General features: G+C 38.1%; 2 protein-coding genes across 2 annotated transcripts; both read right to left on the reverse strand.

Moving 5' to 3' along the window:
• Positions 1 to 27: 27 nt before the first annotated feature.
• LOC127429591 (dehydrogenase/reductase SDR family member 11-like) lies at positions 28 to 10871 on the reverse strand. The gene is made up of 6 exons (XM_051678714.1): positions 10351 to 10871; positions 1914 to 2043; positions 1654 to 1746; positions 1489 to 1554; positions 1090 to 1200; positions 28 to 41 (listed from the first exon to the last, which is right to left on the reverse strand). The coding sequence occupies exons 2-5, from the start codon at positions 2022 to 2024 to the stop codon at positions 1162 to 1164; spliced, it is 309 nt and encodes a 102-aa protein (XP_051534674.1). The 5' UTR covers positions 2025 to 2043; positions 10351 to 10871; the 3' UTR covers positions 28 to 41; positions 1090 to 1161.
• Positions 10872 to 11241: 370 nt separating this feature from the next.
• Positions 11242 to 22001, reverse strand: LOC127429594 (dehydrogenase/reductase SDR family member 11-like). Its single transcript, XM_051678721.1, has 9 exons — positions 21275 to 22001; positions 21122 to 21187; positions 17630 to 17826; positions 15158 to 15356; positions 12519 to 12624; positions 12299 to 12428; positions 12096 to 12188; positions 11941 to 12006; positions 11242 to 11749 (listed from the first exon to the last, which is right to left on the reverse strand). Exons 3-9 carry the CDS (start codon positions 17645 to 17647, stop codon positions 11624 to 11626), a joined length of 738 nt encoding a protein of 245 aa, XP_051534681.1. The 5' UTR covers positions 17648 to 17826; positions 21122 to 21187; positions 21275 to 22001; the 3' UTR covers positions 11242 to 11623.
• Positions 22002 to 22378: the final 377 nt, after the last annotated feature.

Genomic DNA, 22378 nt, shown 5'->3' on the forward strand with positions numbered 1-22378 from the left:
CCACTTTTAAAGCCTGACTGATTGTCATCCAGCAGCTTGTTCTGTGAGAGATAGGCAGAGATTTGATTGAAAACTGCCCTTTCAAGTGTGAAAGGGCTGAAAAATACTTTTTCAGTATTTAACAATTGTCGCTCATTTGTTTAAAAGAACACCAGAACAAGAAAATAATTATTTGTTAGTTCCATCACATACAATTTTATGGTGAAAGAAAACACAAACTTGAAGTTGTTTTGGGCCATGTCATGAATAAAACGACTTATAAAGAATCTGCGCACGCTTTGATTCCACAGAACTTCATCACCTGTCATTCACAAAGTTCTACTGTACACATTCCCTGCCCCTTGCAAGCTTGTTTATTAAATATTTAGGCTAATTTTGTTATGCTTTCAGCTACCAATAAGAGGAAATTCCTATCAGCTCCATTCAAGGACGTAGTCAGGAAATTACTTTTGGGTGGGCCTCAACAAAAATGGATGGGCCAAGTTTGGACATTTTTATTTCTAACCAAATTTTCCTTAACAACAGGGAATCGACACATTCAAACAGTTCTTTCACAATTTTAGAAATCTGAATTTATGTTTTTTTTTTTTCTTTTTTTTTTTTTATATAATTTTATAAATATAGATTTGAAGTCAAAGAATAAACTCTAATATCCTGGGTGGGCCTGGTCCGCCCTTGGCTATGCCACTGGCTCCATTTAACACATTTTACTAGGTTTAAATCCCTTCCATAAAATTCTGCAGATAGTCATGGTTTAAAATGTAAATTCTTTTCTTCACAATTAAGCTAAGTCTACATAAATCTACATAAAGACAAATTATAAAGAGCCACATGAATTCAAAAAGGATGTAGTTTTACTCAAATCTTAATTACAGTCCTTCTTACCAACATTTCAACAATAATTGCTGCAATAATTAAAATACTGTAAACTTCAAGATGAAACAAGCAAGTGTTAAGAGTTGCATTCCAGTACAAATTGCATTTAATATGTATATAAATGTTATCATTGCAAATTTTTATTACAATGTTTCAAGAGGACAGCCTGTCCACAAATTTTTCAACCATTTGAACCATTTTGCATTTTTCAACCATTTTTGAGCTTTGAAGATGATGGTCATAATGTTAGGGACACTTTACCCAGTCCATCTGTTCAAGCACCTATCACATCTGTTCCACAGGTAGGATCTGAAGTCCTCCAATCTACAAAGGGGGAAGAAAAAAATATAATAAATAAAACTATTTAAGCATTAAATAAACAATTTGCCTGAAAAAATAAAAACATTAATTTCCATGCTGCACAAATTAATCCTATATATAAATAAACAAAAGCACAGATTTGATTCTAATGTTGTGTTTCTTATTTTTAAGACACCGATGCTCCTTTCAGATCACCAAAATATTCATTCCATTTACTTCATAGGTAAGCCAATGTCTGAGAGACAACAAACATAAAGAGCAAAGCAATTGTCTCTGCTGGACCATACTTACTTGGACATGGGGAGGAGCACTTAGGACATACATCACTGCACTAGCAATGTCATCTGCTTCTAGACACTGTTAACATGACATTTAAACATTTAGATATGTTAATAAGGACCTTTAATATGTCCCACACAGCAAAGAACTTTTGAAGAAAGTTTGTTAGTTATATACCTTCAAACTTTTATAGGCAGCAGCAGCCTTTCCTGGGTTGTGACTCAAGAACCAGTAGGTAAACTCTGTCTCCACAATACCAGGGGATATACTCTGTCAAAGAAAAAGCATTCTTAGTGCCACCATACTCTTTTGGGCGTGTTATAACATCAATGATAATATTACTTAGATAAAAGCCATCATCCAAAACTCAACAGTTGGTTTGATAATGGCTACATATAATCTATTAATATTATAACTGTTTAATAGCCTGCTCTTACTGTGGCACGTATGTGGGACTTGCCCTCCCGTAACTCTTGTCGCAAACCCTCGGTGAGAGCAGTCACAGCGTATTTGGTGGCCATGTAGAAATGAATATCAGCAACGTGCATAACTCAGTGTCCACACAAACTAAAACACACATTTTAAGATTTTGAATTCTTTGGTGCCTGGGCACTGACAGGAATATGAATGCAGATAAAATGTCCAATAAAATTAAATAAAAATGCAAGAAAATATGTGAAATTGATTTATCAGCACACAAAAGCACTCTGGGCTTCTTACCAATAATACACAAAAGGGATCTAAAGCTGTGCTAATCAGTCAGAGATTAAAGGGACAGTTTACCCAAAAATGAAAATTCTCTCATCATTTACTCACCCTCATGCCATCCCAGATATGTATGACTTTCTTTATTCTGCAGAACACAAACAAAGATTTTTAGAAGAATATCTCATCTCTGTTGGTCCTCACAATACAAGTGAATGGGTTCCAAAATTCTGAAGCTCCAAAATGCACATAAAGTTAGCATAAAAGTAATCTATAAGACTCCAGTGATTAAATCGATATCTTCTGAAGTGATATGAGAGGTGTGGGTGAGAAACAGATCAATATTTAAGTCATTTGTACCATAATTTCTCCTCACTGCCCAGTAGGGGGGCAATATGCATGAAAAATGCAACTCACCAAAAACAAAAGAAGAAGGACATAAATATTAATCAGTTTCTCACCCACACCTATCATATCACTTCAGAAGACATGGATTTAATCACTGGAATCTTATAGATCACTTTTACGCTGTTTATGAGCATTTTGGAGCTTCAAAATTTTGGCACCCATTCACTTTTATTGTGAGGACCAATAAAGCTGAGATATTTTTCTAAAAATCTTCGTTTGTGTTCTACTGAAGAAAGAAAGTCATACACACTTGGGATGGCATGAGGGGGAGTAAATTATGAGATAATTTTCATTTTTGGGTAAACTGTCCCTTTAAGTTTTAGCATTACAAACAAACAAATCAAAGATCCAGCATTTTCAAATCACAGAATCAGAATCAGAGCTTTATTGCCAAGTATGCTTACACATGCAAGGAATTTGTCTTGGTGACAGGAGCTTCCAGTACACAACAATACAAAAACAGCAACAAGACTTTTTAAAAACTAATTAAAAATTCAATAAAAAAATAAATAATAATATTTAAAATAAAATAAAGTATATGTATGTATGTATGTATATGTGTATATATACATACATACACACATACATACATATATATATACACACACATACATACATATACACACATATATACACTACCGGTCAAAAGTTTTGAAACACTTATTCTTTATTATAATTTTTTTCTTCACATTTTAGAATAATAGTAAAGTCATCAAAACTGGGAATTATGTTGTGACTAAACAAAATCCAGAATAAATCAAAACTGTTTTATATTTTAGCATCTTCAAAGTAGTCACCCTTTGCCTAGAATTTGCAGGCATTTTCTCAACCAACTTCTTGAGGTATCACCCTGGGATGCTTTTTAAAAAGTATTGAAGGAGTTCCCATCTATGTTGGGCACTTATTGGCTGCTGTTCATTATTATTTGGTCCAAGTCATCAATTTTCAAAAACTTTTTCTATTTTTATTAAATTTTAGATCGCCTTCAGATCAAAACATTTTTAAGATCATGAGAAAATTTCAGTAGTGTTTCAAAACTTTTGACCGGTAGTGTATATATATATATATATATATATATATATATATATATATATATATATATATATATATATATACATATATACTCACACACAAATACATACATACATACATACATACATACACACATACATACATACACACTTACACATACGTAGTGCAAATCTAAATATAAATCGGTTATATACAGTGCAAGGGAATGTAATGGCAGAAGAGGTTGGATGTGTTGGATAATATAAAAAGACTAAGCTGTGTATTGCACATTAATTATTGCTCAATGGGGCAGTTTTAACTGTTCATGAGATGGATAGCCTGAGGGAAAAAAAACTGTTCCTGTGCCTGACGGTTCTGGTGCTCAGAGCTCTGAAGCGTCGGCCAGAAGGCAACAGTTCAAAAAGGTAGTGGGCAGGGTGAGTGGGGTCCAGAGTGATTTTTCCAGCCTTCTTCCTCACTTTGGAAGTGTATAGTTCTTGAAGGGAGGGCAGGGGGCAACCAATAATCCACTCAGTAGTCCGAACTGTCCTTTGTAGTCTTCTGATATCCGATTTCGTAGCTGAACCAAACCAGACAGATATTGAAGTGCAGAGGACCGACTCAATGACTGCTGAGTAGAACTGTATCAGCAGTGCCTGTGGCAGGTTGAACTTCCTCAACTGGCGAAGTACAACCTCTGCAGGACCTTTTTCGCAATGGAGTCAATGTGGGTCTCCCACTTCAGGTCCTGTGAGATGGTAGTGCCCAGGAACCTGAATGACTCCACTGCTGCCACAGTGCTGTTTAGAATGGTGAGGGGGGACATTGTTGGGGTGTTCCTCCTAAAGTCCACAATCATCTCCACCGTTGTGAGCGTGTTCAGCTCAAGGTTGTTTTGACTGCACCAGACAGCCAGCTGTTTAACCTCCCTTCTGTATGCAGACACATCGTCATCTTGGATGAGGCCGATGATAGCGGTGTCATCTGCAAACTTCAGGAACTTGACAGAGGGGTCCTTGGCGATGCAATCGTTGGTGTAGAGGGATAAGAGTAGTGGGGAGAGCACACATCCCTGGGGGGCACCAGTGCTGATTGTACAGGTGCTTGAAGTGAATTTCCCCTGTCTCACAAGCTGCTGCCTGTCTGTCAGAAAGCTGATAATCCACTGACAGATAGACATGGGAACAGAGAGTTGGTGTAATTTAGTCCAGAGAATAGCTGGGATGATGGTGTTGAAAGCCGAACTGAAGTCCACAAAAAGGATCCTTGCATATGTCCCTGGTCTGTCCAGCTGTTGCAGGATATGATGCAATCCCACGTTGACTGCATCATCCACAGACCTGTTTGCTCGATAAGCAAATTGAAGGGGATCTAGAAAGGGTCCAGTGATGTCCTTCAGGTGGGCCAACACCAGTCTCTCAAATGACTTCATGATCACAGACGTCAGGGCGACAGGTCTGTAGTCATTGAGTCCTATGATTTTTGGTTTCTTTGGGATGGGGATGATAGTGGAGTGTTTGAAGCAGCATGGGACTTCACACTGCTCCAGTGATCTATTGAAGATCTGTGTGAAGATGGGGGCCAGCTGGTTAGCACAGGATCTAAGACATGCAGGTGAAATGCCATCTGGGCCCTGTTTCCTTATCCTTTTTTTTTGAAAGACACGGCACACATTGTCTTCACAGATCTTAAGTGCAGGTTGAGTAGCAGGAGGGGGGAGGAGAGGGGTTGCAGGAGGTGTTGGTGTTTGTGTGAAGTGAAGGTCAGGGCAGGTGTGGGGTGTGAGATTGGGACTTTCAAATCTACAGTAGAACACATTCAGGTCATTAGCCAGTTGTTGGTCCACCACAGGGTTGGGGGCAGGAGTCCTGCAATTCGTAAGTTGTTTCATGCCACTCCACACTGATGCAGGGTAGTTAGCTGAAAACTTGTTTTTCAGCTTCTCAGAGTATCTTCTTTTAGCCACTCTGATTTTCTTGTTCAGTGTGTTCCTGGTCTGATTGTACAAGACTTTATCCCCAACTCTGTAAGCATCCTCTTTGGCCTGACGAAGCTGTCTGAGTTCTGCTGTAAACCATGGTTTGTCATTGTTAAATGTTAAATAAGTCCTAGTAGGGATGCACATATCCTCACAGAAACTGATATATGATGTAACAGTATCTGTGAGCTCGTCCAGATTGGTGTCTGCAGCCTCAAAAACACTCCAGTTGGTGCAGTCAAAGCAGGCTTATAGATCCAGCTCTGCTTCATTGATCCATCTCTTTTCAGTTCTCACTACAAGCTTAGCAGATTTTAGTTTCTGTCTGTAGTTTGGAAGAAGATGAACCAGACAGTGATCAGAGAGTCCCAAAGCTGTTCTAGGGACAGAGCGATATGCATCCTTTATTGTTGTGTAGCAATGATCCAGTATATTACTGTCTGTGGTGGGGCATGTAATGTGCTGTTTGTATTTGGGCAGTTCACGTGTGAGGTTTGCTTTGTTAAAATCCCCAAGAATAATTATAACTGAGGCCGGGTATTGTTGTTCTGTGTCTGTGATTTGATCAGCCAGCTGTTGCAGCGCGGCATTCAAACACGCGTTTGGCGCGATATACACACTCACCAGAATAAACCAGGAAAACTCCCGCGTTGAGTAGAAGGCTTACAGTTAATAAAGAGCGCTTCCAAATTAGGACAGCACGTCTTCTTTAACGTTGTTACATCTGTAAACCAACTTTCATTGATGTAAAAGCATGTTCCACCACCTCTCGTTTTCCCCGTTAAATCCACGATGCGATCCGCTCTGAACAGCTGGAAGCCTATGGTGAGTAGATAGTGCCACTTTAAAGGCTTCCCGGGAGAAGGAGAAGGAGCAGTCTATCCTTCCGTCGCCATCAGACCGTGTCGAGTTTTGAATGGGATTGATTGGGACTGCTGATGTAAGACCGGAGGCGACGTCACGGCGAGTGCATGTAAGGAACATCTACCGGTGGCGGCGTATATCAGAAATGTATTTTTAAAAAATTATACGTGTAAGTACGTCGTCTCCAGGTATGTTGCCTTAAAACACGTCTGACACACACGTCGTCTCCAGGTACGTCGCCTTAAAACACGTCTGACACACACATTGTCTCGGGTACGTCACCTTAAAACACGTCTGACACACACGTCATCTCAGGTACGTCACCTGATGACCAGCACTCTTTACTGAGCAAGAGGTATGTCTTTGTGATGTAATGTCAGCTGTGATGGTTGTTGTATGTAAATCCAAATTCTGAATTGAAGTCCTTTGGATGTAATTCAGGTTTGTTCATCTGTAACAATTTTGTATTTCATCTGTGTGTGAGTGCTGGTAAAGAAACACTGTGGTATATGATAATATTTAAACAAATTTATCAGCAACCAATTTGATTTGTCATTTTAAAATATTATTAGGTATCTGTGGAATTCAGTACAATTACAACAATCCCTCTGAACTTTTCATTTTTGGGTGAACTATCCCTTTAAACCTTGGTTTATATGCTCTGGAATGTTAATATGCACATGATTCATATTGTTTTAATTTCAGGGCTTGTTTGTAACTTTACAACATTTATCAGAAGCATCAGAGTTGTCATTCATGCAGTAGGCACAACTGTGACATCCAAGATTATTTTGTAGCTTTCCTGTAGCAAAGCTTCTGGTTTAGGACCATTTGTTTGTTTTCTTGTACTGGTTCCTGGTATTTTGGGACCCTCACAGATGCTGTTGTAGAATTAATTCCAGCCAATGAACAGATTGACAAACTTGACTCTTGTAGAAATAGCGCAGTGGGATATTCTGTGTGATGCTATTTAAAGAAAGTGTTAGAGGTACAGGAATAAATCTGAAAATCAAAATGCTAATTTGTGTGTTAATCCTGCTGAACACTGCTCATTTGTCACATTTCCAAAATGCCACCATCGAAAAGAAAACGTGAAAGCATCTAGAGAACACTTGCTTCTTACCTGAATGAAGACCCCTCAAAACTCGTGAAAGAGTACATGGTAAGTTATTCAAATTAAAATTGTATGTTTCCCTAAAACAAACTCCCCCTTTCACCCCTAGTCTGTTGTTAATTTTTTTAGGATGTTTCCCATGATAAAGCCCTAACCTCTATGTGCAAGACTACCCTTGGAATCTATGTGGTCTCTTTGTGGACTTTTGAAGTGTTTTCTCATTGACTTCTGGCTTTCTGTAAATGCAACTTGAACTAATTGAAAAAAAAAAAATCAGCAGTCCCTTTCTTGCAATCTGCCTCCTTTAAATTGGGAAAAAGCAGCTAACAATGCATCAGTTTTTCAAAAAAAGACCAATATTTAAAGGACATGGTGACATGGTCATACTTGAAACAAATATACTGTAACAAAGCCAACAATTATTTCAAGCTGCACTTAGAGAAAGCCTATATGAGTATTTTAAAATCCTTTCACTTAAAGGCAAGATACTTTTATGTTTCTTGTAATAAGGAGAATTACTTTTGGACTTTGAAATCTGAAGGCAGTCTTTTACAGAGTAAAGATTTTGTAAAACTATTTTCCCTAAATGCATGTTAAACCTACTCATACATGTTCACTGAATGCATTATTCATTGAATAAACCCTCATCAAAGGAACCAGAATGTGGAAGTACAGCAGCAGCAGTTTATATACCATTTTTTAAAATAGCAAAAAGAATCACTCATCGTTTTCATTCTTAACTTTATTCCTGAAATTGAGCAAGAAGAGTACAAGTGCCTTCAAGTGATGACATTTAAAAACAGCAAAATACTGAGTCAACAAGAATAAATTAGAATTGGGGGGGGGGGGGGGGGGGGGAGACACAATAAAATAGATAAACGAATACATTTGACATGGTAGAGGTTGAAAATGGTTAAATATGTGATATGTATTATAATTATTAATGGTTTTGATACTTTCCTAAAAATCAATTAAATTAGCCATTGTGTTTATCATAAGGAAGCCAAAAATCATATCTTTGAGAGACATGGAAAATTCTTGTATAATAAGTCTCAAAATATATGTTCCATAGAAGAAAGAAAGTCATACATGTTTGGAACGACATGAAGAGGAGTAAATGTTGACAGAATCTTCTTTTTTGTGTGAACTATCCCTTTAAGTAAAAGTACAAAATTATTAGCATCATATACTTAAAACATCAAGAGTAAAAGTTCAGAATGGCACAGTCCAGAATATTATATATTACTGGATTATAATGATTGAATTTATGTGATCATTTTAAAGTTGTTGCTAGTAATGGTGGGCTCATTTTAATTACTGTATATTACTTAGTAAAATTACAGCTCTGCTGAAGATGTATAATTCGCAATGTCACCTGTGACTATGTATATACCAGATGTGACAATAGAACATCAGTTTGTTTCAGGGCTTTCTAGCAGAAAGACTTTCTAACATATGGTTGAAATTGTGAAATGGTCTAGTAAATAAAACTAAAAATTGCGACTGAAAACCGAAAATAAAATGTCACTAAGTTCTGGCAACAAATAAGACAGGAACTCCAGCCTCCTGAATAAAATAAAAGTCCATGACCCATTCAGCTGTCAATAAATGTATACTTTCTGAGTTTTGTCACTCTTTTTACAACCTCACCTAAACCTTTTGGTAGAAAGCCCTGACACTAGCTTTGCATTAGGTTGATGTACCTATCAACGACTTTCTATAGCGGTGACGTACTTATCCACGACACGTCTATTGAGGCGACGTATCCTTCTCTCACGTAAAAGTACACGACTGTCTCCGGTAGATAATCGTGGCACAAAACACTCGCCATAGAAGCACGGCAGATGTGATGCGCTGTCCGGAATGGCTTCACTCAGCCAGGTTTCTGTGAAGCACAAGGCAGCAGAGGTTGAAAAGTCCTCGTTTGTGCAGGTGAGATGTAGTTCGTCCGTTTTGTTATGAAGAGAGCAGAGATTCGCTCGATGAGTACTCAGCAGTGCTGTTGGAAAGCCGCGCCGACGGAGTTTGACCAGCGCACCGGCTCGTCTCCCTCACCTGCGTCTCTTGAACAACACAGCCGCGCCTCCAACTAAAATGTCTAGCAAAATGTCTGAATATTCAAAAACCGGGAAAAGATTGACTGGCATATGCTGTCGAATTTTCAGCAGTTCGTCTCTGGTAAAACTGACTGGGAAATGGTTGCTAAACACAGGACAGTCAAACAAAAACAACAAAAGAACTAAGGAGCTCCACACCGAGGTGGCCATCTTGATGTATTATGAATATTGACAGCAATTTTCCTACCAATATTAAACATTTTATCCTCATGACAATATATTGCTGGCACTTTGCCTCACAGGCTTGCTCACAGCCCCAAGAAACATTTTCATTTATAATAAGCAGATGTTTTTATCCAAAGCTGCTTACAAATAAGCAAAGTCTGAGAAAAAGAGTAACATTTTTCATATTTCATCATACTGAATACAAGCTGCTCACTGAGCGAACCCTAAACAACTAAAGATCATACACACAAATTATGGCTTTATTTTTTAAGAAAAATAAAATCATCCACACAACTTGTGCACAACAATGGAAAGTCTTCTGAAACCATATGATAGCCTTGTTTGAGGAACCAAAATGTAAGTCATAATTTGACCAATCAATATTTATTGATTTGTGCACTCTATTCCAAGTCTTCAGAGGCAATGCAATAGCTTTGTGAGAGAAATATATATATATATATATATATATATATATATATATATATATATATATCAGAGTCACAGCACATTACCTCTATTTGTTGCAGGTTTCTGGTGCAGCCGACTACTTTCATGCCATGCTGGACAAGAGACTTCGCGATTGCAGCTCCGATTCCCACTGAAGCACCAGTGACGAGAGCAACCCTGCCTTTCCAACGATCCATCCACTCTCACAAAGTTCCTACAGAGCAGCAGCTGACAGTTTGCAGTGATCTGTCCTGAAACCCCTCCTCAGTCAATGAATACTCACTGAGATTCTAGCCAATAGCGCTGCACTTCCTATTCTGCAACTATGATGTATTTTTATAGCCATGACAGAAGGTAATAAGCCTTTATGTTAGAAAGTGTTCATTCATTAGGATTGGCCAGTTTCAGTGAATCTCTACCTTCCCTGAAACACATTATTTTAAGTGTATTTTACCTTTGCATACTTCTGGGCCAATACTTATGTAAGACTTTGCTCTTTAAAGAAACATCTGGAAAGCATAGGTTCTCAATACCTTATCCACAATGTTTGTGAGGTAATAAAATGTATTACAATTTTTTCTGCTACTTCTACTATATACACTCACTGAGCACTTTAGTAGGAACACTATGGTCCTTATAAAGTGCCCAATGTCGTTGTCTTCTGTTGTAGTCCATCTGCTGCAATGTTTGACGTGTTGTGCATTCTGAGATGCAATTCTGGTCACTACAATTGTACAGAGCGGTTATCTGAGTTACCATAGCCTTTCTGTCAGCTCAAACCAGTCTGGCCATTCTCTGTTGACCTCTTTCATCAACAAGGCATTTCTGTCCACAGAACTGCCTCTCACTGGATGTTTTTGGCACCATTCTGAGTAAATTCTAGATGTTGTGCATGAAAATCTGAGGATATCAGCAGTTACAGAAATACTCAAACCAACCTGTCTGGCACCAAAAATCATGCCATGCTCCAAATCACTGAGATCACATTTTTTCCCCATTCTGATGGTTGATGTGAACATTAACTGTAGCTCCTGACCTGTATCTGCATGATTTTATGCATATGCGTGATTTTAGTGTTGAGAGGCACATGTAAATTCAGAGCTAATGTACAAACCGTAAAGAAGCATCACATGTTCTTTGTTCACCTTTAAATGTTCATGATGTTAAGCATAATACATTTCTTTACAAAACTGAAAAGAACAGAGACAGAGCAGTGTTCTGATTATGAGCCATTTGCATTTCATTACAAATTGCATTTCAAAAGATTTAAAATGGAAAATGATTGTTTACATTAAAGTAAGATAATATGGGGGCATTCTTATCATTTTTGGCAATTTTCTATATCATATAGTAATATATCTGTGAACTTTTAAGATGATGATCAAGATGATGTGGGTGCTTGTTCCTGTTTATCTGTTCAGGTAATGGCAACTGTTTCACAGGCCTCATCTGAATGTCACCAATCTCCAGAAGGTGGGAAAAAAAAAAAAAAAATGATATAAATAATAAATACAATTCAATCATGAAACGATCACGTTTCATTCACTGCAGAAAATTCCCACTGCAGCTCAAATTGATTCTAAATCTGTGTAAATGTACATGAACACATTCAAACACAGTCCGATATTTAATTCTGCAGTACTGTACATGCTTACCTGGACATGAGGAGGAGCGCTAAGGACACACACCACTGCGCTGGCAATGTCATCTGCTTCTAAATACTGTAAATAAGACGTTTAAATATTTGAAGGGGTAAACAATGACCTACAACATGTTCTAGATACAAATAAAAATCACTATTTGTCTATACCTTCACACTTTTATAGGTGGCAGCAGCCCTTTCTGGGTCATGACTAAAGAGCTGGAATGCAAACTGTGTCTCCACTAAACCAGGAGATATACACTTTTAAAGAAAGAGTTTTATTAGTGCCATAATAGTTTTTGGACATGTTTTATTATGATTAATCATGTTATTTTTGAAGTCTCCATTGAAAATAGTTGTCGATTGCTTACTGTGGCACATATGTGAGTCTTGGCCTCCCGTAACTCTTGCCGCAAGCCCTCTGTGAGAGCAGTCACAGCATATTTGGTGGCAGTGTAGAAGTGTACAACAGCGTTGTGCACGACTTTGTGTACACACATGCTGAAACATATTTTCAGATATTGAAATCTTTGGTGCCTAGTCACTGGCAGGAATATGAATGCAGGTAAAAATGTCCAATAAAACTTCTACCTGTTAATATTAATGATATGGCCATCATCAACATTTCTTTCTTTCATGGAGAGGTAAGCCTCACGGGTGTACACTGAGAGTCCAATGACGTTCACCTGCAAAATACGATTTTTTCATCATTTAAATTCCTATTCCCTGTTGTTCTTATATACAGTACAGTGTCCTCTGGTAAAATGTAATAGATGGTTTCGATTGAACAAGTTACATACTGCAGTCAAAATAAATGCAAAGACATAATTTTAAATTATTACATTGTTTTTATTTCACTATAAACTGTATCTTTTCACAAACAGTAGTCTGTGCACTGCGGGGGAGATGGGGTCCCATTTGTCCCGTTAGATCTTAAATGGTGGTATCATAGTTAGATTATATTTTACCTTATATCTGTCACAGCAATTGCACAGAGTTTGCAGGATTGCTATGTGAAAAGAAGTAAGTGGATCTTATTGGAGCGATAGTACATTATCCACACAACAAATACAGTGATCTGTGAAATATCAATAATTTATGGTAAATCCTGAGTTTGTCCTGATTCACTGATCCTGATGGAAATTTAAAGAAGCCCAAATCTCCAATAATTGTTTGGAAACAGAGTGTTTTAACCCCACAAACATACAGCACTTCAGGTATAGTCAGTTTCCCAAACAAATGACTGTTATGAGCCGGTTCCTTTTAGTGAATCAAAAGCGCTTATACATCAATCAGAGCAGTTACTAATTTAATATTACACTGATCCACAAGGTATGAATGTCCAACTCAAAATGAAATAACTGGAAGTCTCACAAGCCTGAAATCCAACATTAAGGCCCCTGCATACTTCATACAAAATTGAAGAACAAAAGGGTGTGACATCATGAGAACAAAATCCTGACAAAACAAAGGTGTTTTTGCATTCGTTTCAGTGTTTTTTTCAGAAAAACTTCTTACCGGCTGCTAAACATCTTTGTACTGCCATTGGTCCACGTCATCAGTAGGTGTGACGTGGAGCTCCACTTCCTTTTAGGCCGACAGTAAATTCCTGTTCACAGCAGTGTGCAGAGTTATTAGTGAGCAGGTGCAAACTCGTACATCTGTAAGATCGTTATGATCAGTTTCACCATAAACGACAATAACAGAGTGTAATCGGCGCATATTATGGGCCCGTATAGTGTGTTAGCGCATTAGTCTCTTCAATGGCACGAACGGTGTAAAGCTGTATAAAGCTCCTAGATCACATCTGATTTTCCACAACCACAACTCATGTTGTCTGGAGTTCTTTGTATACTGAATGTTCTTGGACAGATATTTTATCAATATTTTGTCCACGGAACGATCCAAAAACACTTTAAAATGCAGTACAGCCCATTGAAGAGACCAAGTCTATCCCTCACAACCTCGTTGTCATTCCTATTAAAAATCAAAGATGGTGCTAGCGTGAATAAGGATCATGTCTAGAAGGGATCCCTTCCTTGTCAATCTCACAAGATTCTTACACGGTGTTAATTTGAAGTCACACAGCAACGAGGAGTGCCAGTAAAGTATTACTTTAAATTGGCTGTTTTGATGAATAGTCATTCCTGATGACCAATTCAAGCTCTAAAATAAATATTTACAAATTTGATAACATTCAGCTCTACATCTGCTACTGTCGGTCAATGGAGAAGTACATCAATCAGTTCTTTTAATAAGCATCTGATTGTGTGGTCTAGTGGTAACTAATTTGCCCCTTGTGCTAGAGGCTCAGGCTTCTAGTCCACCCATGTGGAACTTTACATTTTAATAAAACAAAGATTGCATCCGCACCTCAGTGGACGAATATCTCGAGTGGGGAGACAATTGTTTGCATTTTTCTTTGCGATTTGATTGGAAAGGAGTGCGAGCTGCAGAACTCGCAGTAACGAGGAGCGTTCACCGCCCATTCTCGTTTCCTCAAGTAAGTCACTGTGGCACATATGTTTCCATCTTCTTATTACTGTATAATTAACGCATATGATGTTTTTAAAATGAAAAGCAATTCATAAGCATGCTGTAATTTTATCCAGATCAAACCTTTCACTCAAAACTCCGACCTTCATCGTGACAAATCACTGCGAGGAAATCAACTTTATATTCATTTTATTTATTATTATATCATATTAAAGAAAAATATTAAGAGTGGAGACAGGTAACAGGATGGGGAAAACTGGGTCAAGGGCAGATTTGAACCCAGGTCGTCCGCATGGAAAAAACACATCCATACTACTCTTATAGACTGAGCCATTGTGGCAACTCATTAAGATGCAGATTGTCTTTAATTTTGTTGTTTCCACCAGACTATTTGAACGCAAGTAGCTGAAATGTGTTGAAATGTACAACTAGTGTAAACAGTCAATCCGTAACAATAGTAATAATGTTATATTATTGATATTACTGAAGTTTTTAATGCTCTCTATCATTAATATACGCAGAGTCTATTAATGAAAAGTATGGGGAAAATAATTCCGGAATGAAGACGGCTGAAAAAGTGGACGGGCACTGTTGCGCTCAATACATGTCATTTGTGATGATCACGCCTACTACTAGAGACCAGGCAACTTCCAGCAACAAAATCGCTGTCAGTGTGAACGAGGCATGAACTGGAAGGTTGTTGTGTGTCCTGTGAGTTACTAACAGCTATCATATCCTCCAGCCACTGGTTTTTCCACTTAATATGGGCTCTGAGAGAGCCAAGCCAGCATTGTTGATGCACACTTCGATGCCCTGATGTTGAACTTTGATCAAGGCAAACATGGAATGTATTTCCTCCTCTACAGACAGATCGCATTTGTATGGAATCAGAGTTCCAATGAATCCACAACTGACGCATTCTGTTGATGATTTCTACAACACAAAAGAATACAGAGATTTCAGCAAGACTTCCAGTGCATCACAATCGAGCACTTTGTTTACTCTCCGGCCAGATTTCACGCTTCATCAACATGTGCTTCTCGCTAGTTGGTCTTTAGCATCAAACAAGAACTTTTATTCCTCTGCTAGATTTACATTTACATTTACATTTATTCATTTGGCAGATGCTTTTATCCAAAGCGACTTACAAAAGAGGAAAACGATGCGAATCATCTTAAGGAGACAGTGGTATGAAAAGTGCCATACTACAAAGTTTCACTTGCATCAGAATAGTATTCAAAACAGATGAAAAGTGCAACACATTTTTTTTATTTTTTTTTTTTTTATTAATGACTGGTTAAGTGCTCATGGAAAAGATGTGTTTTTAGTCGTTTTTTTGAAGACAGAGAGTGAGTCAGCTACACGGATGGAGTTGGGAAGGTCGTTCCACCATTGTGGTATGATGAAGCTGAAAGTCCGGGACAGTGTTTTGGTGCCTCTTTGTGTTGGTACAACAAGGCGACGTTCCTTAGCCGACCGCAGGCTTCTACTGGGCGCGTAGCTCTGCATAAATGATTTTAGGTATGCTGGAGCAGACCCAGTAACTGTTCTGTATGACAGCATCAGAGCCTTGAATTTGATACGTGCATCAACTGGCAGCCAGTGGAGAGAGACATGTTAGTGGTGTAACATGCACTCTCTTTGGTTCATTAAAGACCAGATGTGCTTCTGCATTCTGGATCATTTGCAGGGGTTTAATTGCACATGCAGGTAGGCCTGCAATGAGAGCGTTACAGTAGTCCAGTCTAGTTATGACAAGTGACTGGACAAGCAGTTGTGTGGCATGTTCAGAGAGGAAGGGTCTTATCTTCCTGATATTGTAGAGTGTAAATCTACATGATCTTGCAGTCTTTGATCTGTGATCTGTGAAATTTAGTGTGTTGTCGATGCTAAAGCTACACAGTGAACTTTTTTGTCACTTTGCTCACTGTACTGTACATTACCTCTATTTGTTCGATGTTTCTGGCACAGCCAACCACTTTCATGCCATACTGGACACATAGGCAGATTAAGACTTCATGGTGCCCCTGGGCAACAGCCGCACAAGTGCTCTTGTGCGCAAATCACTTTCTGTACAGTCCTTGTAGAATAGAACTCCAAAAAGATCATAGACCTCTTTGTATGGATCAGTCCATTTGGATAGGCATGATCTGAGCCTGTCCATGATGACATGATATGACTCGACCTTAAATCTCTCACTCCCATCAGTAAATGTAACTTCACTGTCATCAGTGGACTCGACCGCAAACCGCTTTCTCTTTCTTATGCACCGAACGTCATATTGATAAGACTGAGTAACACTGATAGCACGAGCAGATCCTTTTACCTCAACAAACTGCTCTCGAAGTGTGCCAACATAAGAGTTTAATGGTTGCAAAAAGCCAACAGCAGTTGCTAAGTCCATGTCGCTTTTTTGCAGATGAACGCTTGTTGCCTTAAATCTGCTTAGCACCCTGTCCCACAATATAGTCATCAGCGCTGTTTCCATCTTATTCAGCTTACCAATGAGTGCAGCAGCATTATGTCTTGTGTCTGCCTTCTCATCACAGTTTTTGCAAGTGCTTCTCTAATTGCATTGTAGTTTTCATGGAGAGCTTTGGTGGAGTTGGCCCTACAGCTCCATCTTGTGCCACACAGATATTTAAGAGTCAAACTAATGTGAATGTCATTGTCATGAAATATCCTATTCCAGCATTGAGTGGATGCACTGCAGAAGGTATAAAGTGATTGTAATAGATCAAAAAAGGATGTGACCTCCTCACAGCAGTCAACTATGCTGTTGACACCAACAAGATTCAAAGAATGACCGGCACAGGGCATGTAGTGAATTAAAGGGTTTTGCATTTTCAGGTACGCTTGAAGTCCGTTATATACCGGACATATTGCTTGCATTATCATAGCTTTATCCACGGCACTTTGACAAGTCCAACCCCAGGTCTCGTACCATTTTTAGTACACATTCTGCGAGACTTACACCTGTTTGGCTATGGAGGGACTCAAATCCAAGGAATCTCTCAACTGCTTTGCCCTCAGCACTGATTAATCTAAAAATAAATATCAGCTGGTCTACATGCGAAAGATCTGGTGTTGAATCTACAATTACAGAGAAATATTTGGCCTGTTGGATTTCAGCTGCTATGATGTTTTTAGTTTTATTGCCCATTAATGAGATTCACAGATTCCAGAGGACAAGTAAGAGGGCTTACCTTTACCCTTCTGTCCATGCTTTTTGATATGTTCTTGTAAAAAGGGGTCAGTTCATGCAAACCCAGGTAATTCCCATTGTGTGGTGATCCCAGTATTTCGACATGCCCTTGGAATGGAAGCCCCCCTCTCCCAAAAACTTGACAACAGCTACTACACACCTCAAGACCTCCTTCCAATAGTTTTGTTCTGCCTCTATCTGCTGGCAAAGAGAAGCATTCACTGTAGATAGGTGTTTCTATCTGTTTAATAAAGCAAGAATATGGTGTCGGTGATCAGCACTCTTTTCGTGGTCGGATATTGTCTCGGAATGTTTCCAGTGACATACGCGTTCTGTTTAATTCGTTACGCTGCGTCTAAATGGTTTTTAGCGCATGTGTCACAAAGATTTAATGTTCTGAACAAGTTCAGGTTGCAAAGAGGTGACTGTTACAATGTTTAACATTATTCCAGATTGTTCTGCCCCAAGCAAAGTTTCAGTGCTTGATAAACAGCAATGTGTGCTAAGGGGCCGCCGTGCCTTGCATGTTAACTGTTACAGTACTGTTACTAATGTTGCTTACGATGCTTACATAAAATACTGCCTTTTGCAACATGATAACAATACACTGCAGTGTTAGAATATAAGCTCCAGGTGAAAGCAAATAAGACAGGAATATATTACTATAGTATACAACAAATCCTAAAAGTAATAATAATAATAATACTGTATCATATTATAATGACAAACTGGACAAAAATAAATAATTGTTGGGTTATAATATTAATAAATAATAACTGAATTCCAAAATGTTATTGAGTGAAGTAGTAGGTTTTGCACACCCTGATCACAAAAAATAAATAAAATAAAAAATAAAATAAAAAAATGTTTTGTAAAAATATTTGTAGTTAAATATTGTTTTTTAATCACTGTATTGTGGTAAAACTAACTTTCATTAAACATTTTGAATGTACTTGTCTACAACAGCTTATAGAATGAATTTAAAATTATGATTTAAAATCAATTTGATAATTTTTATTATTATTATTATTATTATTATTTAAAAAAAATACATATTTTAAGCAAAATTATTTGAAATGGGGCCCTGGGTTAGTCAGTTGCTTGGGGCTTCAGAAATCGTAAACCCGCCCCTGAGTAATATAATTTTATTCATGGCAGTAACTGTAATCAGATTACAATTATTTTAATTTAAAATGTAACACATTACATAACTATATTTTCACAAAATGTAATTTGTAACAAGCTACTCCCAACACTGGTGCTATGTATATTTATGCTCATTAGAGTATTGCGTCGTTAGTCTCACGTCTTCTGTTTTGAATTCAGTTGTGAGTCAAGTCTCCCATGCGCTACACGTGAGGAGCACTATTTAATTGCCTGTGTAGGGCGTTCCAAATCTGTCACCTTTGAGGCTCTAATTCAGTGAGAATGCTGTCATAGAAAGCAGCTGCCTATGTAGACAGGAGACAGCAAGGCAGCTTACTAGGTTTTGGAACAGACCCAGATTGTTGCCAAAAACATAGACCCCGAAACATATTCTACACAAGTACGTAAATGCAGATGCTTCCAGCTACACAAGCTTTTTCTCATGTGTTGTTGTATACCGAATTCACAATGTGTCAGTACAAAAGTACTTTTTGTCTTTCAGGTCAACAACTGTCATGGCAACATGATCACATGGGAAGTCTCCATGTTGCTACCGAATGTTTCACTACCCTCACATCAATCCCATTCTGCCCCCATGAGTTACTGGCAAGTGCCATTTCTCATCAAACATCTTTGCATCAACTCAGAGGCATTAAACTATTTCTGTGGTGTGACTGATCTCAATTGCAATCTCAATGACCCTGGTTCTTGACAACACCAGGAAGTAACTGCGTACACAAAATTAATGATGAACGCAATTGAGAGATTGCATTTTCCCTTTTTCCTTTATTATTTAGATTACAATTTAACTACACTGAAGGTTAGGTTTGGGCTTGGGGTTTGGGGATAGAGTTAATAAAACATGCATTACTCTTCACTGTCGTACATCATTTACAACTAAAAACAACATACATGGCCTATATATGGGCCACTGATAAAAGCTGCAATGAACACTCATTATAACATAAAAAATAACAAAATCAAGCACTGGGACGCCACATATAACACATAGAAATGAAATGGAAACTCCTGCTCAAGACCTTAGTTATTTCAAAAAGTGGTGGATAAAACTGGCAAAGGCAAAAAGTGGTAGGGACATGTCCCACCCATAAATTACGCCTATATATGGACCACATACTTGCAATGTGATAGCCAAGCATTCGCGTCTTCATTTGTATACCTGCATAGAGCATGTTTCTCACACATTTCAGAATGCTACGACACGCGACACGATCAAGCTTGAATAGCTAGAAGCATTTGTGTTCACATACTAGGGTAAAATACTGTACTGTTTCAGGCCTCAACATGCATTTTTGCATTACTACTCTGTGGTCGTAATAAACCTCAATATTGTCTGTGCCAAGACTGATCACACTGAATTGGGTGACAGAAGGCTGAAAGATTTGTTGTTGAAATTGATCTGTGCTTACTGAAATTTGAACCAATGCCCCCAGTGGCTGAAGTTGGAAGTATTGTTGACTTGAAATGTCCAGAGTGGTGCCATGTATCAATTTTGCTGCAATTGAAGTAATTTTGAAGCAATTTGGGTAAATATAAGAGGACTATTTTAAAGTCTGTTGTAAGAGCCACACTTTCTGCTGCCAGGTGGTGGCGCTATGACCGACACCCAAAATAGTCAAATCCATGTTTACATCAGCAGTGTCTTGACATTATTCTAAAGAATTTTGAAGCAATTCATGTAAACATAAGAAGGCTATTTCAAAGTCTGTTAAAAGTGCCATACTTCCTGCTGCTAGTTGGTGGCGCTATGACCATGACCCATAATAGCCGCATGTGATCAGCCCCCATTACCAAACATACAGCTGAATTTTCACCAAAATCATACAATGCACACAGAAGATCGAAGGAACTTCCTGTTTCACATTTTTAGCCATAAATGTATTGCTTCGCCATGGCGAAAACGTTCAAAATATAAAAAATCTGTTCGCAATTTAGCATTTACAATGTCTTGGCATGATGTTTCACAAATTTGGTGCCAGTCACATGAATCTCCTAGGAGGAGTATTTAAAAGTTTAGAGTTTGCGATTTTCAGAAAACCCAAAATGGCCGACTTCCTGTTGGGCGGGGCTAATGACTATAATTGAAAGTTGAAAGTTGTTTGGCTTTTATGAGAACTATATATGTGCCAATTTTGGTGACTGTAGGTGAAAATGGGTGTGCTACAGAGCGCCATTTTCAAGGGGGCGCTATGTGTGTGCAAAATGTCAAGAGTTTTCACACATGTTAAGTACCACAAAAGTACCAAAAACCTTGAAAAAATAATAATAATAATAATCCTTATATTAATAATCCCAGTGCTTGGGCACTGAAAAAGCTTAAACTTACCTAGACTTGAGGAGGAGCACTAAGGACAAATAACACTGCGTTGGCTATGTCATCTGCTTGAAGGCACTGTAAATAGGACATTTCAATATTTTTTACAATTTTAATAAAGAACTACAGCATGCTCTATAGACAAGAATCAGGATTTGTTAATACCTTTATACTTTTATATGCAGCAGCAGCCCTTTCTGGGTCGTGACTAAGGAATCAGTAGGCAAACTGTGTCTCCACAAATCCAGGAGATATATACTGAAAAGAAAGAGCATTCTTAGTGACACCATACTCTTTTGGACATGTTTTACTATGAATAATCATATTTGAAATTCTTCATCCAAAAGAGTTATTGATTTTTGTCTTACTGGGGCACGTATGTGAGTCTTGGCCTCCCGTAACTCTTGCCGCAAGCCCTCTGTGAGAGCAGTCGCGACATGACACTGTGTCCACACATGCTGAAACTTATTTTAAGATATTGAATGCTTTGTTGCCTAGTCACAGGCAGGAATACGAATGCAGATAAAATGCCCAATAAAACATTTCTGTACATTTTAATATTAATGAAATGGCCATCATCAACATTCTTTCATGGACAGGAAAGCCTCAAGGGTGCACATCGACTGTCCAATTGCGTTCACTTGCAAAATGTAAACTTTTTGACAATATCTTGGATTTATCTCTTATGTAAATTACCATTCACTGTTGTTGTATTTACTGTTTCAACTGTTAATATATGCATAAATGTTGTCCTTGTAAGATCTGTTATATGTTTCTGTGCTGTGGCTCTATGAGTGTGTCTCAATCAGCTCCCTAGCTCCCTATGTTGTGATTAATCTGTATGGCCGGGTCCAAAAACTGGAAGATGCTGTCTTCGGAGATTGTATACAGAGGCAGGATGGTGCTTTTCAAACTGTTCTAAGACCAGCTGTCTTAAGAGTCCCATTCATTCATTCATTCAAAAAAAAAAAAAAAAAAAAAAGCCAATTAGTTAAGCCAATAACTGATTAGGCAGCAAGTCAGCTACCTACATTTTTGGATGCAGCCTATATCATGAACACTAATTTGGGCACTGGCAAGGGTGTTGTTCCAATGAGCATTGGGACACTAATGACTCAATTACCTGCGACATGATTACAAGGTCACTTGTTTAAATACAGCTGGTATTAATCAGCAACATGTTTTCCCTGCAGATATTAAAACATACAGTGTTATTTTGAAAGATAAATGACGTAAATGAAGAAATAAATATAAAAAGAAGTGCATTTT

This window comes from Myxocyprinus asiaticus, chromosome 39 (genome assembly GCF_019703515.2).
Source record: "Myxocyprinus asiaticus isolate MX2 ecotype Aquarium Trade chromosome 39, UBuf_Myxa_2, whole genome shotgun sequence".
NCBI classification, from domain to species: domain Eukaryota; kingdom Metazoa; phylum Chordata; class Actinopteri; order Cypriniformes; family Catostomidae; genus Myxocyprinus; species Myxocyprinus asiaticus.